Here is a 25,717-nt window from a genome sequence, read left to right as displayed (position 1 = left end):
ATGCAGGCTCAATCAACCGACATGATTCCATATGAGCAGTTTGGTCTGCAAGAAATCTCTAAGCTTTGTCCAGAAGCTAAGGATGCTTGCGATTTTTCATCTCTCATGGTTATTCAGCCTATGTCTAGCATTGTCAGCAATGCAACATCCATTCTTGTATCCCCAGACATGGACGAGGATACTACAGAAGAGAGACTGCAAAATTATTTCTCTTATCCTCTTGTTATTCAAGCTCATTTACATGATGATGGTGCGGTCAACTTGTTGCTCATATACGATGACAACGTTCTTGCGGAGAATCAACTCCAGGCATTGTCCACCCAATTCGATCATGTGGTTCAGCAGTTGCTTACCCAAGATGCCGAGGCGAGGCTGGAGAACATAACTGTTGCCGGACCATGGGATCTACAGCAGGCCATCAGTTATAATGTGAAAGAGCCCATAATGGTTAGTGCTTGTGTGCATGAGCTTATTACCCAACAAGCACTTAAAGATCCCCAACATGAGGCCATCTACTCAAATGAAGGCACAATGACATATGCTACTTTAGATCGTCTCTCGAACCTCCTGGCCCATCACTTGCATGAGCTTGGTGTGAGACCGGAATCTGTTGTTCCATTCTGTTTTGACAAGTCATCGTGGGCGATCGTCGCCATGCTCGCCATCCTAAAAGCTGGTGGTGCATTCCTACCTCTTGACCCATCACATCCTCACAACCGCCGGGAAGCTCTAGTCCGAGAAGTTGGAGCCGAGATCATGATCGTCTCACCTTCATCATCCGTCCCTTGTGAGAATTTGACATCTAGCATGGTGGAGCTTACACCTCAATTACTTGAAGAGCTTTCATCGATTTATGATGCTTTCCAAGAGATTCAGCCCAAGGCTGAACCTAGCAATGCAGCCTATGTTCTATTTACCTCCGGATCTACTGGTAAACCAAAGGGTGTGTTGATGGAGCACTCTGCGTTTGTCACTAGCACTTTGGGACACGGGCGCATATATAATCTCAATCCGTCTTCTCGTGTCTTCCAATTTTCCAACTACATTTTTGATGGAAGTTTGGGAGAGATTTTTACCACTCTTTCATTTGGTGGTACGGTTTGCGTGCCATCTGATGATGAAAGACTCCAAAGAGCTCCTTCTTTCATGCGAGAGGCCCGAGTAAATACTGCTATGTTAACACCTTCGTTCGTTCGGACCTTTACACCTGAACAAGTTCCGTCATTACAGCTGCTCGTCCTTGGCGGCGAACCTTCTTCTAAAGATCTCCTTGAGATGTGGTGCGATCGCCTTCGTCTGGTCAATGGCTATGGGCCAGCTGAAGCTTGTAATTATGCGACAACACACGATTTCAAAGCTACTGACTCTCCTCGCATAATTGGACGCGGCTTCAACAGCGCTTGTTGGATAGTTGATCCGACCGACTACAATAAGCTAACTCCCATCGGTTGCATTGGCGAGTTGGTTATTCAAGGAAATGCCCTTGCTCGCGGCTATATAAACGATGCCGAACGCACTGCAGCTTCGTTCATGACTCATATAGACTGTTTACCCAGATCCACGATCCCCGGCCGGCACAGGTTCTATTTGACTGGTGACCTTGTTCGGTATAACGTCAACGGGGAGATGGAGTACCTTGGTAGAAAGGATACACAAGTCAAGCTTCGCGGACAACGCCTTGAGCTCGGCGAAATAGAGTATCATGTCAAGAGATCATTACCTAATATTGAACACGTGGCTGTTGATGTGGTTCATCGTGAGGTTGGCGATGCCCTCATTGGCTTCATCTCGTTTAAGGAAAAGATGGCATCTTCTGGTAACATCCTTTTACTCAACGATGATCTACGCCTAGCTTTGGCTACTATTATGGAGCATTTGAAGATGTCTCTTCCGGGCTATATGGTGCCCACCAGCATCTTACCCGTGAAGAGAATGCCATTCATCACCTCGATGAAAATTGACCGGAAGAAGTTAATTGCCACTGCCGCCGCTTTATCATTGGAAGAACTTACCGCTTTCTCCATGGTCAAGCGTGACTACATCGCCCCTGGCACTCCCATGGAGAAGAAGTTGGCAGGGCTGTGGGCTCAGGTCCTCAAAATCGATCCCCGGGATATTGGCAAGAATGACAGCTTCCTTCAAATTGGCGGTGATTCAATTACTTCGATTCATCTAGTCGCACTTGCACAACAGTCTGGTGTTAGTTTAACAGTGGCTAGCATATTTGCTAATTCTAAGCTATCCTCATTGGCTTTAACAGCTGTGGAGGATATATCACAGTCAGTCCATGATGTGGTACCATTCTCAATGGTACCTACGATGGACCTGGATTCAGTACTAGAAGACGTTCGTGCCAAGTGTGGATTATCCGGCACAGCCGTTATTGAAGATATCTACCCTGTGACAACATTCCAAGAAGGACTTATGGCTTTAACTATTAAGCAATCGGGTTCTCACGTGGCCAAAAATGTCTATCGGCTCTCTGAGAATACTGATATCGCACGCTTTAAACACGCGTGGGAGGTCACTATGGAACTATGCAGCAACCTACGCACTAGGATCGTGCTCTCAGGCGACACTACTATTCAAGTCATCTTGAAAGACGTATCTCCTTGGGAAGATACGATGAATATGACCCTCCAGTCATATCTCCAGGGTAATCAGAGTCCTCACATGGGCTATGGTTCTGCATTGAGTCATCACGCCCTCATCCAGCAAGCCGATGGAAGTAGCTATTTTGTGTGGTCTATCCACCATGCTGTTTTTGATGGCTGGACTACTCGCTTGGTCTTAAACACCCTATTTTCTGCGTATATGGGCAATCACCTTGCCCCCTTTACCTCTTATGCTCGTTTCATCAGCTATACTATTGACCTTAATGCTGATGCTGCCAAGGCCTTCTGGACTGAGCAGTTGTTGGATGCGAAGCGGGCGCCATTCCCTGCAGCCCTTGCCCGCCATAAGCAGTCTAAAACACGAGTACTTGAGAAAGCTATTGAGCTGCCGCAATTTCAACAGACCACGATCACCATGGCCTCTATTTTGCGTGCTACATGGTCCATTATCCTCGCACAACATTGTGATACCGATGATGTTACCTTTGGAACTGCAATTTCTGGTAGACAGGCTCCGGTTCCTGGCATAACCGAAATGGTTGGCCCAGTTGTTGCCACTGTTCCGGTACGCGTTCGACTGAATAAGCTTATATCTATTCCAGAATTTCTTCAGGGTATTCAAAACCAAGCTTCTGAAATGATTCCATTTGAACAATTCGGTCTGCAGAATATTGCAAAATTAAATATTGAAGCTAAAGAAGCTTGTGATTTTGCATCGCTTTTGGTCATCCAGCCGATGAAGAAGCTGCTTGATACTGGCAATAATAAGGCCATCTTAGAACACATGAGTGCGACGACTAAAGATTTGGAAGAGTATATGAAAAACTACTTCTCCTACCCTCTTGTTGTGCAGAGCCATGTATACGAAGACTCAGTAAACTTGGTCCTTATTTACGACGCGGATATTTTATCTGAGCAACAATTGCTCGCTTTGGCCCATCAATTTGAGCATGTTGCACAGCAGCTTGTTATAGCGGACAACAGCAATAGGACTCTTGGGGACTTGTCTGTGTCAGGTCCATGGGATGTTGAGTATGCTATACGTCAGAACAACGAAGTACCTGAGCTTATTGAATCTTGCTTGCATACTCTCGTTGAGCAACAGAAAATCATTCGACCGGAGTCTCTCGCTGTTCGCAGTTGGAATGGAAATTTTACATATAGTCAGCTCGACCAAGCTGCCAACAGATTGGCAAACCACCTTGTGGCAGAGTATGAGATCAAGAATGACGAGCTTATTCACGTTTGTTTCGAGAAGTCATGCTGGTTTGTGGTTGCGATTTTGGCCATTAATAAAGCCGGCGGTGCTTGGGTTCCGTTAGACGCTTCCCACCCTACTCAGCGTCACCAACAGGTTGTTGGTCAAACCAAAGCTCGGCTTGCTCTGGTCTCGCCTTCAAACATTTCGACGTGCGTTGACCTTGTAGAGCATGTGGTAGAAGTTTCGTCTACTACGGATGAGATTTTGAACAAGACTGAGCTCTCTGATCGGGGCCCTGATTGCGAAATTTCTCCCTCCAATGCCGCATACGTGCTTTTTACTTCCGGATCCACTGGTACTCCGAAGGGTCTCGTCATGGAGCATAGAAGCCTTTGCACAGCACAAACGGCTGCTGTAAAGCGTCTGAGACTTCCCTCTGGCGTCAGGACACTGCAGTTTGCTTCTTATGTGTTCGATGCTGCGGTTGGTGAAATTGTTGCCACACTTATTACCGGCGGCTGTTTATGTATCCCGTCGGACCACGACAGAATGAATGCGCTGTCTGAATTTATTCAACAGAACGACATCAATTGGGCTTGGCTTACGCCGTCGTTAATTCGAACGCTCAAGCCCGAAGACGCACTAAATCTAGAAGCAGTGATCCTAGTAGGTGAAGCTGTTACTAGAGATATCATGGATGCTTGGTTTGGCAAGGTCCGCTTAATCAATGGATGGGGGCCAGCTGAGACCTGCGTGGTGTCTACCCTCCATGAATGGCAATCTATTGATGAGTCACCTCTCACAATTGGTTCCCCCGTGGGTGGTTTCTGCTGGATTGTTGATCCAGAAAATCCCCATAAAATAGCCCCAATCGGAGCCGTGGGCGAGATTGTTATCCAAGGACCAACAATACTAAGGGAATACCTGGACGACCCGGTCCGCACCTCAGCTAGTATGGTTAAGAACCTTCCTGCCTGGGCCCCGAATCGTAAAGCTAAGTACTGGAATCGATTCTATAAGTCTGGTGACCTTGCCTTATATAATGCGGACGGAACCATTCAATTTGTGAGTCGCAAGGACACGCAAATCAAGATCCGCGGCCTTCGTGTTGAATTGGGTGAAGTTGAACACCACGTCAAGACTGCCTTCAGCGGCGTTCAGCAGGTTGCTGTCGATGTCATCAGATCCGGCATCGGTGCTAGTCTGGTGGCATACTTTTGCTTTACCAATGAAATCAAGATTACTGGTACTCGTGCTTCCTCCGATGATAGTGGTCCATTTGTCCAAATGGATGACGAATTGCAGGGACATCTCACTACGGTGATAGGCCAGCTAAACATCTCATTGCCGCGATATATGGTTCCAACATTTTTCATTCCTTGCCGGTACATGCCTTACATCACTTCAAGAAAGTTAGATAGGAATGACCTTAAACGACGAACTGCTGTACTCGAACAAGAAGAGCTCATGATGTACTCTCTTCAAACGCAAAAGAAGCGCGCACCGGAAACAAAAATGGAAAAAGATCTTCAAGCCATTTGGTCTCGACTATTAGCTATCCCATCTGAGAATATTGGCCTTGACGATAGCTTTTTGGGCTTGGGCGGTGATTCAATTACTGCTATTCACCTCGTCACTATGTCCCGCGAGAAGGGCATGTCATTGACGGCCCAGGATATTTTCGATGACCCGCGATTGTTTGCCGTCGCCTCATGTGCCAAGGAGGTGCATGCAGAAGAACAGGAAGTTCTAGTCATCCCTCCCTTCTCGCTTCTTAGCGAGAAATTACAGCAATTGGCCATAGGTGATGACCTTCGCGCACAGTGTAACTTGGCTTTTGGAACTATTGTGGATGCCTATCCTTGCACTGCCCTACAAGAAGGCCTCATGGCGTTGTCTGTCAAACAGCCTGGCTCATATATTGCCAAGTTCGTCTATCGCATACCCGAGTATGTGGACATCTCTCGTTTTAAAGCTTCCTGGGAGCAGACTGTTATTCTTTGCGACAACCTTCGAACTCGAATTGCCCTTGTTGATGGACGAGCCACCCAAATTGTTACAAATGAGCCCATCACCTGGGCACTCAGCCTTGATTTACATACCGCATTTTCTGATATGAGATCGGTCAATATGACTTATGGATCTCCCCTCTCTCAGTTTGCACTGGTTAAGCAGAGTAGTGGCGAGATTTTCTTTTTGTGGTCAATTCATCATGCTATTTTCGACGGCTGGACAGTGCCGATATTGATGAACACATTGCATGCGCTCTACCGTGGCGTAGAGCCAGCACAACCCGTACCTTATGCTAGATTTGTCAAGTTCACTATGGACGTTGATAATGAGGATACTGTCAAGTACTGGAGAGACCAATTGCATAACGCAAAGAAAGCCACGTTCCCTCCAGTTACACCATATCGACCTAACGCTATGAATGTTCTGGAGAAGTCCATTAATTACACTCGGACTGTCGGCTCTCCAATTACCAGGGCCACTCTCCTACGAGCGGCATGGGCTCTTGTACTTTCTCGATACTCTGAAAGCGATGATGTAACCTTTGGTACCACAATCTCCGGTCGTCAGGCCCCTGTCAGTGGTATCACTAATATGGCTGGCCCTGCTGTTGCAACTGTTCCTGCTAGAATTCACCTTGATAAACAGCAGACTGTATCTGCTTTCTTAGAGAGCGTCCAGAATCAAGCTCTGCGTATGATACCTTACGAACAGTATGGTCTACAGAATATCTCAAAGATCAGCTTGGATGCCAAGGAAGCTTGTGATTTTACCTCACTGTTGGTTATCCAACCCATCGATCAATTGGAATATCGCAGCGATGATGCACTTTTGGTCCCAGCTGAGTCGGCCATTGCTAAAAAGGCAGAGATCATGAAAAATTACTTCTCGTATCCTCTTGTTATCCAAGGCCATCTTTACGAAAACACCATCAACCTCATGTTTAACTATGATTCTCAAATTCTATCAGATAGCAAGATGCAGGCCTTGTCTCGTCATTTTGATAATGCTATTCAAGAACTTACTAGCAAAGGCGACATGCTCCTTGGTAGTATATCTCTATCAAGTAGCTGGGATTTTGGCCAGGCTCTTCAACTCAATAGCAGAACGTCCGACGCTGTTGAACGATGCTTCCATGAAATGGTTGACGAAGTTGCGTTGGTTAGAAGTGACTCTTTGGCTATTTCTGGTTGGGATAAGTCGTTTACCTATAAAGAAATGACGGAGACAACGAACCGCATTGCCCAGTATCTTGTTGCTGAGCACGGAGTCAAAGTCGGAGATATTATTCATGTATGCTTCGAAAAGTCGGCTTGGTTCCTCATCGCTACCCTGGCTATCAATAAGGCTGGCGCAGCCTGGTCAACCCTTGACCCATCTCACCCAGCTGAACGATATCAGAAGATCATTAGTCAAACTGGCTCTCAGCTAGCACTGGCCTCGGCTATAAATTCTCACAGGTGTATTGGTTTATTGCCAAAAGTTATTGAACTGACACCTGAACTTGACGCCAAATTGGCTCTCAATAGTCAATGGAGCGCCAAAAGACCAGCCGTGGAAGTCACGCCCAGCGATGCCGCTTATATCTTATTCACTTCCGGATCCACAGGTGTACCAAAAGGTGTCGTGATTGAACACGCGTCACTTTGCACCAGTCAAACTTCTCTATCACAGGCTGTTCAATTCCAGGAAGAATTTAGGGTTCTTCAGTTCTCGTCTTACTCATTTGATGCTGCATTATTTGAGATTGGCTCAACCTTCCTCACTGGTGCTTGTCTCTTTGTTCCCTCATGGGACGAACAGATGAACGAGTTAACAGAGTATATCCGAAAACATCAAATTACCTGCGCGCTTCTGACTCCGACTCTGGCTCGAACTATCCGCCCCGAGGATGTTCCTTCCCTTGACATGCTATTAGCTGCTGGCGAAGCTCCTACACGTGAAATTCTCGATATATGGTTTGGAAAGGTCAGACTTCTTAATGCTTGGGGTCCAACCGAATGCTGCGTTATCGCATGTATTCACGAGTGGACTTCAGTTAATGAATCGCCCAAGGTTATCGGTCGACCAGTCGGCGGCTCATGCTGGATTGTCGATCCAGGCGATCCCACACGCATGGCACCCTCAGGAACTGTTGGAGAAATTGTTATACAAGGCCGAAATCTGCTACGTGAATATCTCTCCGATCCTGTCAAAACAGCTACCGCTACTGTTACGGGTCTTCCCCAATGGGTTCCACAGCGCGATTCTCTTCATTGGGATCGCTTCTACCTCACAGGTGACTTGGGCTTTATTAACGAATCTGGAAATATAGAATATTGTACCCGTAAAGACACCCAAGTTAAGATTCGAGGGCAGCGTCTCGAGCTTGAAGAGATTGAGCATCATATTCAGGCCAATCTCGAAGGTGTCCGACAGGTCGCTGTAGACGTTGTCAAATCTGATGCTGGCTCATCGCTCATCGCTTTCGTTTGTTTCTCTGATGCCAAAGAACCCATGAGCCTTGATGAAGCGACAGTTGGAAACGTGATATTTTCGCCACTTGAAGGAAATCTCCAGGCTACAATTAGTAGCCTGATAGGAACTCTGGGTACCCTCATGCCCCGATACATGGTGCCGAGTGCATTCGTTCCATGTACCTACATGCCTCTGGCGACTTCAACCAAATTAGATCGCAAGAAGTTGAGGGAACTGGCCGCTTCTCTTAGCCAAGAGGAAATGGCTGTCTACTCGCTCGCTAACGAAGAGAAAACCGCCCCGCAGACAGCTATGGAGAGCCGCATTCAGAAACTATGGGCACAGGTCTTGAATCTTAGTATCGACGCGATAGGACGTGACGATTCCTTCCTTCAAATTGGCGGCGATTCTATTTCTGCAATTCAACTCGTTTCTGTCGCTCAAGACGCCAACGTCAGAATTACCGTCAGAGATATCTTCAACGATCCACGGCTGTTGGCTATTGCGTCCAAAGCCACTGAGATTGGTGAAGATGGCGAAGAAGTGGTTCATATTGAACCCTTCGGTCTTCTGGACGACTCCCTTAAAAGTGTCGTTCTCAGCCAGAGTATTCAAAGTCAATACAATCTTCCAACGGATAGGGGAATTGAGGATGCCTATCCATGTACGAAACTTCAGGAGGGTCTCATGGCTCTCGCTGTTAAGCAGCCTGGATCGTACATTGCTAAATTCCTCTATCGAATTTCCCGTAACGTCAATATCTCACACTTCAAGGCCTCTTGGGAGGAGACAGTTCGCCTGTTACCCAACCTTCGCACTAGAATCTTTAATATCGATAGCATCTCCATCCAGGCGGTCCTAGAAAATGATATTTCTTGGCAATCAACTGATGAACACTCTTTGCGTTCTTATATGCATGCCGCTGAAACCTGTGAGATGGCTTATGGCTCCACGTTGGCTCGATATGCCCTTATTGAAGAAAGTGGTGAAACATATTTCGCATTATTTATGCACCATGCCATTTTTGACGGTTGGGGAATAAGGGTCGCTATGGGCATTTTTCACTCCATCTTCCGCAACCAAAGTACTGTGGCTGTAGAGCCTTATGTACGATTTGTCCAGTACACTCTGAATATTGACAATAATGCTGCAGCTGATTACTGGAAGGCTCAATTCCAAGGAGCAAGACAAACAGTTTTCCCAGCAACACCATCGTCGGTGCATGAGAAGAAGAAAAACACCACGCTCACGTTTGAGAAGGCGATTGAACTGCCCAATATGGGCAAGACTTCAGTCACAAAAGCTACTATGCTTCGAGCTGCATGGGCCATTGTGTTAGCTAAATACTGCGACTCTGATGATGTTACCTTTGGTACCACAATATCTGGTAGGCAAGCGCCAGTTCGTGGCCTTGCAGACATGACCGGACCTGCAATTGCGACAGTCCCGGTCCGCGTTCTCATGGACCGTACCCAGTCTATTGCGAATTATTTACAAACTATTCAAAGCCAGGCAAACGACATGATTCCCTTTGAACAATTTGGCTTACAAAATATTTCCAAGCTTAGTTCTGATGCTAAAGATGCCTGCAGTTTCAGCAGTCTGCTTGTGATTCAACCTATACAATCGCTGTCCTATGTGGATGACAATGCAGACGCTATTTTTGTCCATGCAGAGGTTGAAAAGGAAATTGGCGACACAGTCCAAAATTATTTTAGCTATCCATTAGTTATTCAAGGACACATGCACGAAAGCTTCATCAATCTCGTTCTGATTTACAATGCGGATGTGCTACCAGAGAGCCAGATGATTGCCCTATCCCACCAATTCGAAATAGTCATGAAACAGCTGGCTTCTCAATCAGACCAGGAGCTAGGCTCTGTCTCTTTGGCTAGTGACTGGGACCTTGCCAATTCTATGAGGCAGAATAGCCAGATTCCCGATATGGTTGAGTCTTGTATTCATCAGTTAATTGAGCACCAGGCTACTGCTCAGCCAGATGCTCCCGCTATCGTGAGCTGGGATCGCGATTTCACCTATAGGCAACTAAACGAGGCGTCCAACAGGCTGGCACATTTCCTTGTCAGTAAATATAACATCAAGCCAGAAGATTTAGTTCCAGTCTGCTTCGAGAAGAGCGCTTGGCATTTTGTCGCTATTACTGCGATCAATAAAGCCGGTGCTGCCTGGGTTCCCCTCGATCCCTCACATCCAGAATTACGCCTCCGTCAAGTCGTTTCCCAGACCCGCGCTAAACTGGCTCTGTCATCTTCAGCCAACTCCAACCTATGTGCTACTCTCGTTGGCGAAGTAGTCGAAGTAAACGCCGAGCTTGATAATAAGCTATTGGCAACTGAAGCCAGTGCGTATGGTCCTATTGTGGGCATCTCTCCGCGTAACGCCGCATATGTGCTATTCACGTCTGGTAGCACAGGAACTCCAAAAGGTCTTGTTATGGAACATGGATCCGTCTGTACGTCACAGGTAGCTATTGCCAAAAGACTAGGTCTAAACTCAAAAGTTCGAATGTTGCAATTTGCTGCGTTTGTCTTTGATTTATCAATTGGCGAGATTGTTGGACCGCTAATCGCTGGTGCTTGTATATGTGTTCCATCAGAGGATACCCGCATGAGTGGCATCGTTGACTTCATCAACACAAAGGCTGTTACTTGGGCATATCTGACACCATCCTTTGTTCGTACAATCAGACCATCTGAGGTGTCTAACCTAGAGCTTCTACTACTTGCGGGTGAAGCCGTTCCTCGAGACGTTTTCACAACCTGGTTTGGCAAGCTCCGTCTGATTAATGGATGGGGTCCTGCCGAAACTTGTTGCTTTAGTGCATTGCATGAATGGCAATCGGCTGAAGAGAGTCCTCTTACCGTCGGTCGTCCCGTGGGTTCATTCTGTTGGATAGTTGACCCAGAAAATCCGTCTCAACTCGCGCCAACCGGTATCTTAGGCGAGGTTGTAATTCAAGGCCCAACGATTCTACGCGAGTATTTATCAGATAAAGAACGTACCGACGCTGCTGTTGTTGAATCTCTCCCCGAGTGGGCACCATTCCGCGAGCAGGCCAGTTGGAGCCGCTTTTATAAATCAGGAGATCTTTGCAAGTATAATCCTAATGGAACTATTGAGTTTTCCAGCCGCAAGGATACACAAGTCAAGATACGTGGCTTAAGAGTTGAATTAGGTGAAGTTGAACATGCCGTTCAGGTCGCTTTAGATGGTGCCCATCAAATCGCCGTTGACGTCTTCAAGGGAGATAATGGCACCAACCTCGTGGCGTATTTCTCGTTTAGTGATGAAACCCGCCAGATCCACGAAGCCGATCCCTCTGGACCATTTCAACCGCTGGATGAGGATTTACAAGCTCGTCTGACAGCTGTTGTAGGGGAGCTTAATGTAGCTCTTCCTAGGTACATGATTCCAACTCTGTTTATCCCTTGCAAGTATATGCCTTCTATCACATCTACCAAGCTCGATAGGGGCGAGCTTCGGCGTTGCACCGAGACCCTTACCAAGTCTGAATTGGCTGTGTTTTCTCTACTAAGTGGTAAAAAGAGGGCTCCCGAGACGCGAATGGAGAATCTTATTCGACGTATCTGGTCAAAGATTCTTGACATACCAGTTGATGCCATTGGTCGTGATGATAGCTTTTTAGGGCTCGGGGGTGATTCAATTACAGCCATCCGTCTAGTGAGCATTTCTCGAGAGCACGGGATTCATCTTGCTGTAAAGGATATCTTCCGTGACCCACGTCTACTGGCTGTCGCCAATAAGGCTAAGGAACTTGATGCTGAGGATCAACAACAGCCGCTGGCTATATCACCGTTCAGTCTTCTCAGCCCTGAGAACCGTGACATCGTCGTCGGTTCCAGTGTCGCACGGCAGCTCAAGTTGCTCGCAGGCCAGACCGTTGAAGACGCATATCCGTGCACCAAGCTTCAAGAAGGTCTGATGGCGTTATCCGCGAGCCAACCAGGAAGCTATATTGCGAGATATGTTTACCGCCTACCCCAGGAAGCTGATATTACTCGTTTTAAATCTGCTTGGGAGCAGACCATCATCCGGCATCCTACTTTAAGAACCAGAATTATCATGGTCAACAATACTTGCGTTCAGCTGGTAGTCAAGGAGGGCATTGCTTGGGATTACCAAGATTCTACGGATCTGAATGACGCTGTTCGCGTTACTCACTCGTATACCATGACGTACGGCACGCCTCTATCCAGATACTCTATCCATGAGTCCACATCCGGTGACAAGTACTTTTTATGGACGATCCATCACTCAATACACGATGGCTGGGCTGTCTCTGTGATTTTTAATACACTCGGTCAGGCCTACAAGGGCCTCGAACTGGGACTTCCCAAGGATTACGCGGGCTTCATCAGGTACACCATGGAACTTGAACAGAAAGCTGCGAGTAATTATTGGAGAACCCAGCTTCAAAATGCCAAGCGGGCCAGCTTCCCAAAGACCGATCTCGCGCCGAGATCTACTGCCACTGAACAGAAGATTCGTACCATATCTACTTCTGTGAAATTTTCGACATCATCCAGGAGTGTCGCCACGAAGGCTACCATTATAAGAGCTGCCTGGGCAATTATTCTTGCAAGATATTGCGAAAGTGATGATGTTTGCTTCGGAGCTACAATCTCTGGCAGAGAAGCACCTGTATATGGCCTTCTAGACATGGCCGGCCCGGCAGTTGCAACTGTCCCAGTTCGCGTGCAGCTTGACAAAGATCAGAGAATTTCTCAATTCTTACAGGATGTCCAAAACCAAGCTCACGAAATGGTGCCATATGAGCAGTATGGTCTTCAAACTATTGCTAAATTAGGCAGTGATGCAAGAGATGCTTGTGATTTTACATCACTCTTGGTAATCCAACCGGTCCAACGACAAGAATTCGGCATGCAGTCAAATGATGCCTTTTTGACCCCCGTTCAGGTAGAGCTTGAGGATTTGGTTCAAAACTATTATAACTACCCTCTGGTTCTCCAGGGTCATGTTTACGATGACCATGCCGACCTCGTTTTGATCTATAATCCTACAGTTATTTCCGAGCCACAGTCGACCGTTCTTTGCCACCACGTTAGCAACGTTGTACAGCAATTGATGACGAAGGAAAGTGATGGCAAGCTGGGAGATATTTCAGTTGCTGGTTCATTCGATCTAGAGCTTGCCCAGAAATCTAATGGTGCTGGACCCGAGATCATTGATGACTGCATTCATCATGTTATTACGAGACAAGTTGAACGGAGACCGAATGCACCTGCTATTAATGCCTGGGACGGACAGTTTACCTATGGTGAATTAGACCGCGCAGCTAATAGATTGGCGCGCCTCCTCGTTAATAACTATGGAGTCAGCATTGGCGACATTGTGCATGTTTGCTTTGAGAAGTCCAAGTGGTATGTCGTGGCTATTCTGGCAATCAATAAAGCCGGCGCTGCTTGGGCTCCATTTGATCCTTCGCATCCTCTCCAGCGACTCCAAGCTGTTGCTAGTCGAACTGATGCCAAGTTGGCCCTTGCTTCAACTGTCAACACAAGCCTCTGTGAGCAAGTGGTGGAATGCGTAGTTGAAGTTTCATCTGCAATGGACAGCGAGCTTTTGAATTCATACGGCATTAGCGAAAAGGGGCCGGATATTAATGTAACCCCTGCCGACGCTGCCTACATTTTATTCACGTCGGGATCTACCGGTATGCCAAAGGGTATTGTGATGCAACACAGAGCACTTTGCACAAGCCAAGCAGCAATCAGTGGATGGCTGGGTCTTGACCACACTGTTAGAATGCTGCAATTCTCATCGTTTGTTTTCGATGTGTCAGTGGGCGAAATCATGCAGTCTCTAATGAACGGTGCTTGCGTATGTGTTCCATCAGATCACATGCGCCTTAATAGCCTTGATGGCTTCGTCCGCGACTTCAATGTCACATGGGCATATCTGACACCGTCATTCACTCGGACCTTGAAACCCAAAGATTTCCCCAATCTTAAGCTGCTACTTCTTATTGGCGAGGCTACAACTCAAGATGTACTCGACGCTTGGTTCGGTCTTCCCAATACACGATTTATTAATGCTTGGGGTCCTGCAGAGACCTGCGTTTTTAGTTCACTTTACGAATGGCACTCAAATACCGAGTCTCCCATGAAGCTTGGCCGGGCTGTTGGCGCGCATGTGTGGGTTGTTGATGCTAACAACCCTCAGAGACTTGCGCCCACTGGCTGTTTAGGCGAAATTGTTGTCCAAGGTCCTTCTCTCCTCAAGCAGTATCTCGCGGACCCTGAGAAAACAATTACTGCTACAGTGACTGAGCTTCCTGAGTGGGCTCCTCAACGCCAATCTGGGTTATGGAACCGATTTTATAAAACAGGTGATTTGGGTTTTTACGATCATGATGGCATACTTCATTTTGCTAGCCGAAAAGACACGCAGGTCAAGGTTCGTGGATTGCGTGTTGAGTTAGGCGAAGTTGAACACCGCATTCAAGGCTCTTTGGAGGGCGTTCGCCAGGTTGCTGTCGATGTCTTCAAAACCGAAAAGGGGGCTAACTTGGTTGCTTATTTCTGCTTTTCTGATGTTACGAAGACTCCAGCTCAGAGTACTGGTCTTGAAGGCAAAGACCTATTCTTGGCTATCGGTACCGAGCTGAAATCTAAGCTGGACAAGATGCTTACCGAGCTAAACTCTGTACTACCAACATACATGATTCCGACTATGTTTATTCCTTGTGAATACATGCCCTTCATTGCGTCTTCCAAGTTGGACCGTGTTAAGCTTCGAAGTTTAACCACCGAGCTTAGTCAAGACCAATTGGAAACTTATTCCTTGCTGGATAATGAGAAACAAGAACCCCAGACCGAGATGGAAGTTCGTCTCCAGCAGCTCTGGGCTGAGATTCTAGATTTGCCGGAAAGTTCAATTGGCCGACACGATAATTTTATGCGCATTGGTGGTGACTCGCTTGCTGCTATTCAACTTGTTTCAATGGCCCGCGACGTCGGAATTGGCCTTACGGTGAACGATATCTTTGATGATGCCCGCCTGAGTTCGGTCGCTGCTAAAGCTATTGACGAGGGCGAAGGTGGCAATGCTGTGGCGGCAATTGAATCATTCAGTCTTTTGCCTACCAATGTTGAAGATCTTGTTCTGACACATGCTCTTGCTGATGGTCAATTCATCGAAGATGCTTATCCCTGCAGCAGTCTCCAAGAAGGTCTCATGGCTCTCGCTGTAAAGCAGCCAGGTTCTTACATCGCCAAATATGTCTACAAGCTTTCAGAACATGTTGACGTTAATAAATTTAAGGTATCCTGGGAGCGCACAGTTGAGATAGCCAGCGCCTTACGAACGCGGATCATCCAAACTGGAGGGCGTTCCATCCAAGTCGTCATTCATGGCGATATTACCTGGGATGAAATCGACGACAATCTACAGTCATGTCTCGTCCAATCTCAATCTCTTGAGATGGGATATGGTTCACGGCTTTGCCAGTATGCACTTATTCAAGATGGCAACAATACATACTTCATATGGCATATGCATCATGCTGTCTTTGATGGTCTGTCAACGCAGAATATCCTGAATACGCTATTCAAGGTTTACAGGGGTATTGACGTTCCGCCTCTCCCGCCATATGCTCGATTTATCCAATACACCCTTCAACTCGAAGAGGATACTTTGGTCAACTACTGGAAAGGGCAGCTTCACAACGCCCAAAAGGCGATATTCCCGCCAACAAGCGATGTTTCTCACCCCAAAGATGCTGCTACTAAAGTGTTGCAAACGTCTATTGAGATCCCCTCAAGCATGAAAAACTCGGCCATTACAATGGCTACAGTCTTCCGAGCAACTTGGGCTATTGTCCTTGCTAGATACTGCGATTCAGATGATGTGACGTTTGGTACTACTATATCCGGTCGACAGGCGCCCATCCCAGACATTTTAGAAATGGTTGGCCCTATAATCGCCACTGTGCCGGTCCGTGTACGTATTAACCGCCAGCAGCTTGTCTCTGATTTCCTTGCAGGTATTCAAAGACAGGCTGTGGAGATGGTCGCCTTTGAACAATATGGTCTTCAAAATATCGCTAAATTAAGCGACGATACACGCGATGCATGCAACTTTAGCAGCCTTCTAGTCGTTCATCCTATGCAACATCTTGGTGGCATGAGTAACGATGATAGTATCTTCGTTGACACCGGCATTAGTGGGGATGGTGCTCTTCAGAACTACTTCTCTTATCCCCTTATGATTCAGGGTCACTTATATGATAATCATGTAGACTTAACGCTCATTTATGACTCGAACATCATTCCCGAAGCTCAATTAGTTGCATTATCTCACCACTTCAGTCATGTAATGACGCAACTAACTACCAATAAGCCTGCTACTCTAGAAACAGTCTCAATCTCTTCACCATATGATGTCCAGAAGGCTATGGATATTAACTCTGAGATACCGGAAGTTATTGATGCCTGCATGCATGACTTGTTTGAAAAACAGGTCAACTTGAGTCCACAGGCTCCAGCTATTGCTGCCTGGGATGGAAATTATACCTATGGCGAGCTTAATATAGCAGCCAACAGGTTGGCTCATTACCTCATCAACGTTTACGGCGTCAAGCCCCACGATTTTGTTCATCTTTGCTTTGAAAAATCAGCATGGTACACAGTCTCAATAATCGCAATAAACAAGGCGGGTGCAACTTGGGTCCCATTGGACCCTTCACATCCAGAGCAACGATTACGATCAATTATCAGCCAAACTAAGGCCACCCTGGCCTTAGCCTCACCAGGCAACGTGGCCCTCTGCTCAGGCTTAGTTGACAACGTCATTGAGGTAACTTCAGACCTCGACAATATGCTCCCGAAAGAAGACGGATTCAATAGTCCCGAAGTCAATATCACTTCGCGAGCTGTGGCGTATGTTCTCTTCACTTCAGGTTCAACTGGCACGCCTAAAGGCTTCATGATAGAGCACGGTTCTTTATGCACAAATATAAACGCAATTGCTAAAAGAGTCCGCCATGGCTCAAAAGCCCGTATTCTACAATTTGCCGCGTATGTATTCGATTTCTCTGTTATGGAGATTATCTTATCATTACTCCAAGGGGCCTGCATATGTGTCCCTTCCGAACACGCACGCATGAATAGCCTAGTCGACTTCATCCGGGACATGAACATCAACTGTCTCTATCTTACACCATCCTTCTTGCGTACTATTCACCCCAGCAACGTTCCGAGCGTGGAATTGGTTTTTGTAGCAGGCGAGGCTTTGCCACGAGATGTTTTGGAGACCTGGGTTGGTCGCGTTCGCTTCCTGAATGGCTGGGGCCCTGCAGAAACAGTTATCGCTAGCAGTATTCATGAATTTGAATCTGTTGATGAGCCACCTTTAACCATTGGCCGCCCTGTTGGTGGTTTCTGCTGGATTGTCGATCTAAATAACCCTCAGCGTCTTGCACCAATCGGGACTCTTGGGGAGGTAGTGATCCAGGGACCAACTTTACTTCGCGAGTATCTCGGTGACCCTCAAAAGACGCGGGAAACAGTCACGAATAATTTACTAGAATGGGCGCCCCGTCCGGATAAAGACAACTGGAACCGATTTTATAAGACCGGTGACTTATGCTTTTATAATACCAACGGCATGATCGAGTTTTCATCCCGCAAGGATACGCAGGTTAAGATTCGTGGTCTTCGTGTCGAGCTTGGTGAGGTTGAGTATCACGTCCAAACCTCGTTTAAAGCAATCCGCCAGATTGTTGTAGACGTTCTAACAACAGACAACGGCTCTAATCTGGTAGCATACCTATGTTTCAACGACGAGATGAGACAACTTCACGAAGCTGATGCCAATGGCCCATTTGCCCCCTCCGATGCTGAGTTTCAAGAGACGCTTATTGAGGCTGTAGGTGAATTAAGCGCGGCTTTGCCACGTTATATGATTCCTACATTCTACATCCCATGCAGTTACATGCCCAGCATAACATCTTTTAAACTTGACCGAAAGGAGCTTAAAAGACACACAGCAGCTCTCAGCCAATCCGAATTAAACAGGTTTTCGCTATATGGGGTCAGTAAGCGTATGCCCGTAACTCCTATGGAATATCAACTACAAAAGATCTGGTCGGCAATATTATCAATTTCGACCGACTCTATTGGCCGCGATGATAGCTTCCTTGGATTGGGAGGAGACTCAATCATCGCCATCCATCTCGTCACTGCGTGTCGCGAGGCTGGGCTTTCCATCTCTGTAAAGGAAATTTTTGACGACCCTCGTCTATCTGCAGTTGCTTCCAAGGTTCACGCCCTTGACGCAGTTGATGAAGATATGTCGGTTATTCCATTCAGTTTACTATCTGATCATTTCTGTGCTATGGTTCACAGTGATGATATACGATCTCAGATATCATTATCCCCGAGTCAAACTGTCGAAGATGCCTACCCTTGTTCAAAATTACAAGAAGGGCTCATGGCTTTGTCTGTCAAACAGCGTGGTTCTTACGTCGCACAGTACGTGTATAAGTTGTCGGGTAGCGTAGATCTCGTCCGGTTTAAAGCTGCTTGGGAGCGAACACTCCAGCTTTGCGCTAATCTTCGAAGCCGCATTATCATCATTGATGATACTTGCGTTCAGTTATTGATTGACGGGCCCGCTGAGTGGGATGACACATATCCAACAAATTTACAGGGTGCTATCGATATGACTCGTTCTGAGATGACTTACGGTTCTCGTCTCAACCGTTATGCATTGGTTGAGGATGCTGAGTCTGGCCATCACTTCGTCTGGGCGTCGCATCATGCTGTTCATGATGGCTGGACGATTCGAATCATCATGAACACGCTCTACAGTGTATACTTGAACCAAGAGCCTCCTCGACTTCTGCCCTACTCCTCCTTCATCCGCTACACGGTTAATATCAATACAGACAAGGCCAGCAACTTCTGGCGCGAGCAGATGCGAAATGCTAAGCGTGCTACCTACCCCCCAATGCCTCGGATTGAATCCCATAGTGGTATCACTCGTATGATGAATAAGACGATATCTTTCCCTCCATCCGTCAAGACTGTTGCCACAAAGGCTACTATTCTTCGTGCTACCTGGGCAATTCTTCTTGCTCGCTACTGTGATTCCGATGATATCACATTCGCAACCACTGTCTCTGGCCGTCAAGCTCCTGTAAACGGTCTTACTGAAATGCCAGGTCCAGTTGTGGCAACAGTCCCGATTCGTGTTCGCCTTGATGCTAGTCAATCAGTTTCCCACTTCCTTAGCAACATTCAGTCTCAAGCAACTGAGATGATTGCGTTTGAGCAATTCGGTCTCCAAAATATTATTAAATTGAGCGCAGATGCGAGAGATGCTTGCGAATTCTCTTCTCTTCTTGTTATACAACCCCGAACTCATTTGGATTTGATTAGAAGCAAGGAATCTTCTGATCCCCTCCTAACGCCAGCGACCGAAGTAAGAAGCGGTGAACAACTAATGCAGAACTATTTCACATACCCTCTCGTGATACAAGGACATATCTTTGACAGTTCCATCGAGCTTCTTCTTACATATGACTCGACAGTCTTGTCAGAAGTCCAAATGCAGGCCCTATCTCATCAATTTGATGTTGTTGCAAACCAGCTAGTTCATGAGTCTAATGATGCTCTTAGCTCTGTCACCATTTCCGGCGAATGGGATCTTGAGCAAGCGAAGAGATGGAATCTTGAAGATCCCGAAATCCTGGATACCTGCATTCACAGCCTTATAGAGAAACAAGCACGCATCAGACCAGAAGCACCAGCTATTTGCGCCTGGGATGGCCAGATGAGCTACAACCAACTCAACGAGGCTGCTAATGGACTAGCCCATCATATACTCAAGGCAGGTATCAAGACTGACGATCTAGTCCACGTCTGCTTTGAGAAGTCTCTCTGGTTCTTCGTTTCCATAATTGCAATTAACAAAGTTGGCGCCGCATGGGTACCGCTTGACCCATCTCACCCTGAAGAACGTCTGCGGCAGATTGTGGGCCAGACTCTGGCCAAAGTAGCTCTTTCGTCACCCGTCAACGCTGCTCTCTGCAGCAAATTAGTTGATCATGTCATCGAAGTCTCCTTCAGTCTCATTGATGACATTTTTATAATTCACAATGGTCTCGGTAACCCCGCTGTCAACGTATCGCCAAACAACGCTGCCTATATTCTCTTCACTTCGGGTAGCACAGGAACACCAAAGGGTCTCGTTATGCAGCACAACGCTGTCTGCACGAGTCAAACTGCTATCGCCAAGAGGCTTTGTTTAACTCCAGACGTCAGAATTCTTCAATTTGCTGCCTATGTCTTTGATCTCTCTATTGGTGAGATTGTGGCTCCTTTAATCAGCGGAGCTTGCGTATGTGTGCCATCAGAAGAGATAAGAATAAATAGTCTAAAGGATTTCATCCTGGACAGAAACATTAATTGGGCCTTCCTAACGCCTTCTTTCGTTCGAACGTTAAAGCCTGAAGACGTACCTAGTCTTAAGCTATTGCTGTTAGCCGGCGAGGCTGTGGGAAGGGATATTCTTGACGCATGGTTCGGTAAGGTACGGCTGATTAATGGCTGGGGGCCTGCTGAAACTTGTGTGTTCTCTACTTTGCACGAGTGGTCTTCCATTGATGAGTCACCTTTAACAATCGGACGACCGGTTGGAGGGCAATGTTGGATTGTTAATGCGGAAGACTCGAATAAGTTAACACCAATTGGTTGTTTAGGTGAAGTCGTCTTACAGGGTCCAACACTACTCCGCGAATACCTCGCTGATCCCCAGAAGAATAAAGAGTCTATTATTACTGCATTGCCGTCATGGGTGCCGAAGAAAGACTCTAACCCTCACTTCTGGAGCCGTTTTTACAAGTCGGGCGACTTGTGCTTCTACAACCCTGATGGTACGCTTGAGTTTTACAGCCGTAAAGATACCCAGGTTAAAATCCGTGGTCTTCGTGTGGAATTAGGCGAAGTTGAACACCATATTCGCGAATCACTCAAAGGTGTCAAGCAGGTTGCTGTTGATGTTCTGAAATCAGAAACAGGAACGAACCTGGTTTCATATATCTGCTTTAATGACGATTCTCAGTCTGTCTCGTCAGACCTCAAAGCCAGCGATATATATCTCCCTCTCGACAACGACGTCCAGAATCACGTTACTGCTATGGTCGGCGAGCTCGGTGTAACTCTTCCGCGCTATATGATCCCTACGATGTTTATTCCCTGCAAATTCATGCCTTATATTACCTCCACAAAATTGGATAGGAAGACACTCAAGGAAATGACAGCCTCTCTTGATAGGGATCAACTAATGCACTATTCGCTTATTAATAGCAAGAAGCGCATACCCCAGACGGAGATGGAAACTCTCCTCCAGGCTATCTGGAGCGAAATACTTAATCTTCCCATTGAATCCATTGGTCGTGACGATAGCTTCCTTCAGATTGGTGGCGATTCTATCACTGCGATTTACTTTGTGTCAAAGGCGCGCGAAGCGGGAATCTCATTCGTAATCAAGGACATCTTTGATGACTCTCGGCTACTCGCTGTCGCATCCAAGGCAGTATTTTTGGAGGAAGACAAGGGGCAACAGGAGCACATTGCCCCGTTCAGTCTTTTGAACGAACAGACTCGTGCCCTGGTGCTCGGTGGTGAATTCCGCACGTCTAACAGCCTTCTTGATAATCACATCATTGAAGATGCGTATCCCTGCACTTCACTGCAGGAAGGTCTGATGGCGTTAACGGTGAAGCAACCGGGCTCGTATGTTGCCAAATATGTTTACAGACTTGATAATTCTGTCGATACAGATCGTTTCAAAGCCGCGTGGAGTCGCACCGTGGAGCTTTGTGGTAACATGCGAACGCGCATTGTCTTGCTAAATGGAGCACCAATACAGTTGCTCCTCAGGGAAGATAATCAATGGCAATCCCTAGAGAATGATACACTTGCCACAATCACCAACTCTCCTCGCGACTTGGAGATGGGCTATGGAGCACCTCTCTGTTGGTACGGAATACTCGAAGATAATAACAATAAATATTTCGTGTGGTCAGCCCACCACTCGATATATGATGGCTGGGTGATGCGCATATTGCTGAATACCCTGTTCACCGTTTATTTCGGCGGCGAGGTTGCAGCTTTACAGCCGTATTCTGGGTTTATCAAGTACAACATGGAGCTAAATCATACAGTTGCAGCAGATTTCTGGCGAGAGCAACTGTCTGGCTCCAAGAGGGCTGTTTTCCCAGCCCGCCAAACCGGTTCATCGTCATCAACGCAAATGTTAAAGTCCACTATCAGATTGGGACAGTCTCAGCGGACCACCATCACCATGGCTTCTACTTTAAGGGCTGCTTGGGCGATTGTTCTTGCGCGATACTGTGACACTGATGATGTAAGCTTTGGTACTACTGTGTCAGGTCGCCATGCCCCGGTTGCTGGTTTAGAGACTATGCCAGGCCCAATGATTGCAACTATTCCTGTTCGAGTTCACTTGGATCGCGCGATCACCAAGTTCCAATTCCTTGCTAACATTCAAAATCAAGCACATGAAATGGTTCCCTATGAACAATTCGGCCTCCAAAATATTTCTAAACTAAGCCGCGATGCTAGAGACGTTTGTGACTTTTCGAGCTTGCTTGTTATTCAGCCACCTGCAACCACTGTCTCAGAGCAGGACGCTGAAAGCAACATCTTGGTCTACGGCGACGAGGAACAGAGCCGCACCGATGATGCCATGCAAAATTACTTTAATTATCCCCTTGTTATTATCATTAATCCTTTCGAGAACCATGTTCTTCAGCGTTTCTTTTATGATTCCGAAGTCTTAACTAAGACTCAGGTATCTGCACTCTCGAATCATATTGACCATGTTATGCAGCAGCTTTTGGGTGAAACTGACGACACACTTGAGAGTATTAATCTGGTTGGCGATTGGGACGTTCAGCACGCTCTTGCATCTACTCGACTTAAGCCTTCTACGGAGTCATGCACACATTGGCTTATTCAAAAACGCATTAAGGAGCAACCCAGCGATCCCGCTATTGCTTCTTGGGATGGCAACCTTACCTACGCAGAACTGGGTATATTTGCATCTCGCCTGGCGTGGAGACTTCAGGCGCTCGGCGTTGGACCTGAATCTCTCATTCCTCTATGCTTCCCAAAGTCCACGTGGGCAGTTGTTGCAATGGTTGCTATTCAAATGGCTGGCGGTGCCTTTGTCCCCCTCGACCCCAACGCACCCGTTGCTCGCCTTCGTGGTATCATTGAAGATACCAAGTCATCTCTAGTTGTTGCTAGCCCGTCTTGCCAAGATGCTGCTCGTCATCTCGGCATTGAGGTGTTCCTTGTCGATGAGGCTCTATTGATTGAACTATCCGATTCTGCAGCCGCTACCAATTCTGTGGTGCGGCCAGAAAATGCAAGCGTTGTGCTATTCACATCAGGATCAACTGGAAAGCCCAAAGGAATGGTTATTCAGCATAACAGTTTGTGCTCATCTAGTAATGCTTATGGCAGCGATCTTAACATTAGACCTGGCACGCGCGTATTCCAGTTCTCTGCCTACACATTCGATGTTGGCGTACTCGACTGTCTTGTTTCCCTTATGCGTGGCGCAACTGTTTGCATTCCGTCAGACCACGCTCGTCTTAATGACCTTGCAGGAGCTATTAATGCGACAAAAGCTAACTGGGTGTTCCTTACCCCTACGGTGGCGGATCTTCTCTCGCCAGCTGACGTTCCTGATCTCAAGGTTCTCTGTTTGGGTGGTGAGGCCATTAGTAAGAGATGTGCAGACCGCTGGATCAGCCACACCGAGCTGCACGGCTTATACGGTCCTGCGGAAGCTTCTATTTGCGCCTGGAATCCTGCTGTTTGTAAGATTGGCCGGTCAACTAACCTTGGAAGGCCGATTTCTTCAGCTTTCTGGGTAGTTGAACCTTACGATAATAGGAGACTTGTCCCTGTAGGATGCATCGGTGAACTTCTTATTGAAGGCCCAATGCTTGCTCGAGGATACCTAAACGTCACCGCCGAAGTTGCGTCTAACTGGATAGAGAATGTCGACTGGCTTCCAGGGGACAGTAAGAAGATGGTTTACAGGACTGGCGATTTAGTTCGACGTAACGCGGATGGCACTTTCGAATTTATTGGTCGTAAAGATACCCAAGTTAAGCTTCATGGTCAGCGTGTTGAACTTGGCGAAATCGAGTCACGTATCCACGAGTTCCTGCCAAAGAATATGGATGCTATCGTGGCTGTTGTCAAGGACGAGCAAGGGCATGACAGTTTGTTCGCTTTCCTATGGTACACGGAAGGCGAAATGGCCGCTCACTCAATCCTTCAATTCATGGAAATCGTCACAGATGATGCTCGCTCTACGATTTCCGACATTGACTCGTCCCTTGGAATGGTATTGCCCTCCTACATGATTCCATCATCTTATCTACTGTTTGAGGGCAAACCCGAACAGACGGTTAATGGCAAAATCAACCGCAATGCTCTGCTCTCTCACGCCCATAATTTGTCAACACATGACCGCCTGCGATTTGCGCCTGTTGTTGGCAAGAGTGAACCACCAAGCACTCCTCTGGAATTCAAGCTCAGAGAACTTTGGGCCCAGGTTTTGCAGATTGATGCTGAGTCTATTGGTAAGAATGACAGCTTTCTCCGCATTGGAGGAGACTCGATCACTGCTATTCAGCTCGTCTCCTTGGCACAGCGAAACAACATTGCACTTACAGTGGCTACCATCTTCAACGATCCTCGCTTATCGGACATGGCTGAAGCTGCCAACACTGGTGAAATCCTGCCCGTATACGAGACTAAGCCTTTCAGCATCATCCCTGCTTCTTTAATGGATACAGTATTTACTGAAGTGCGGTCTCAGTGCACCGATCTATTTAAAACCGCCATTATCGAGGATGTCTATCCTTGTACTCGATTACAGGAAGGTCTGATGGTTCTAGCTGTCAAGCAGCCTGGATCATATGTTGCAAAGCATCTATACCGCCTTACTGCTGGTGTCGATATCGAGCGCTTCAAGCATGCCTGGGACCAGACTATTGAAGCTTGTGCAGCACTCAGGACGCGAATCGTCCTTGTTGATGGCTCTGCCTACCAGGCCGTCATTAAAGACCCTGTTGAGTGGCATGCATCTTCCGATCTCCGCTCATTCATCATGTCCGCGGAAAATTCCGAAGTGGGCTATGGTTCTCCTCTCTGCCGATATGCTATTATTGAACAGGATGGAGAAAAGTATTTCGCTTGGAACATCCACCACACCATTTTCGACGGATGGACTTTGCCGCTGATAATGAGTACGCTTCACGCGTTCTACCGTGGTACTAATATTCCCTCACTTCTCCCATATGCTGGCTTTGTGAAGTATG

General features: G+C 47.0%; 1 protein-coding gene across 1 annotated transcript in view; it reads left to right on the top strand.

Annotated features, from left to right (window-relative positions):
• Triagg1_5044 (uncharacterized protein) overlaps positions 1-25,717 on the top strand; it is a gene marked incomplete at both ends in the record, with an annotated part of 62,775 nt that overhangs the window by 19,977 nt on the left and 17,081 nt on the right. The window contains 2 exons of the mRNA XM_062899515.1: positions 7-10,756; positions 10,805-25,712. Coding sequence (XP_062755869.1) covers positions 7-10,756; positions 10,805-25,712 — 25,658 coding nt within the window. The remainder of the gene's footprint in view (positions 1-6; positions 10,757-10,804; positions 25,713-25,717) is intronic.

This window comes from Trichoderma aggressivum, assembly GCF_033847375.1.
Source record: "Trichoderma aggressivum f. europaeum strain CBS 100526 chromosome Unknown scaffold_017, whole genome shotgun sequence".
Classification (NCBI taxonomy): domain Eukaryota; kingdom Fungi; phylum Ascomycota; class Sordariomycetes; order Hypocreales; family Hypocreaceae; genus Trichoderma; species Trichoderma aggressivum.
Note: the sequence above shows the minus strand (reverse complement) of the source record. Positions and strands in the feature narration are given on the sequence as shown.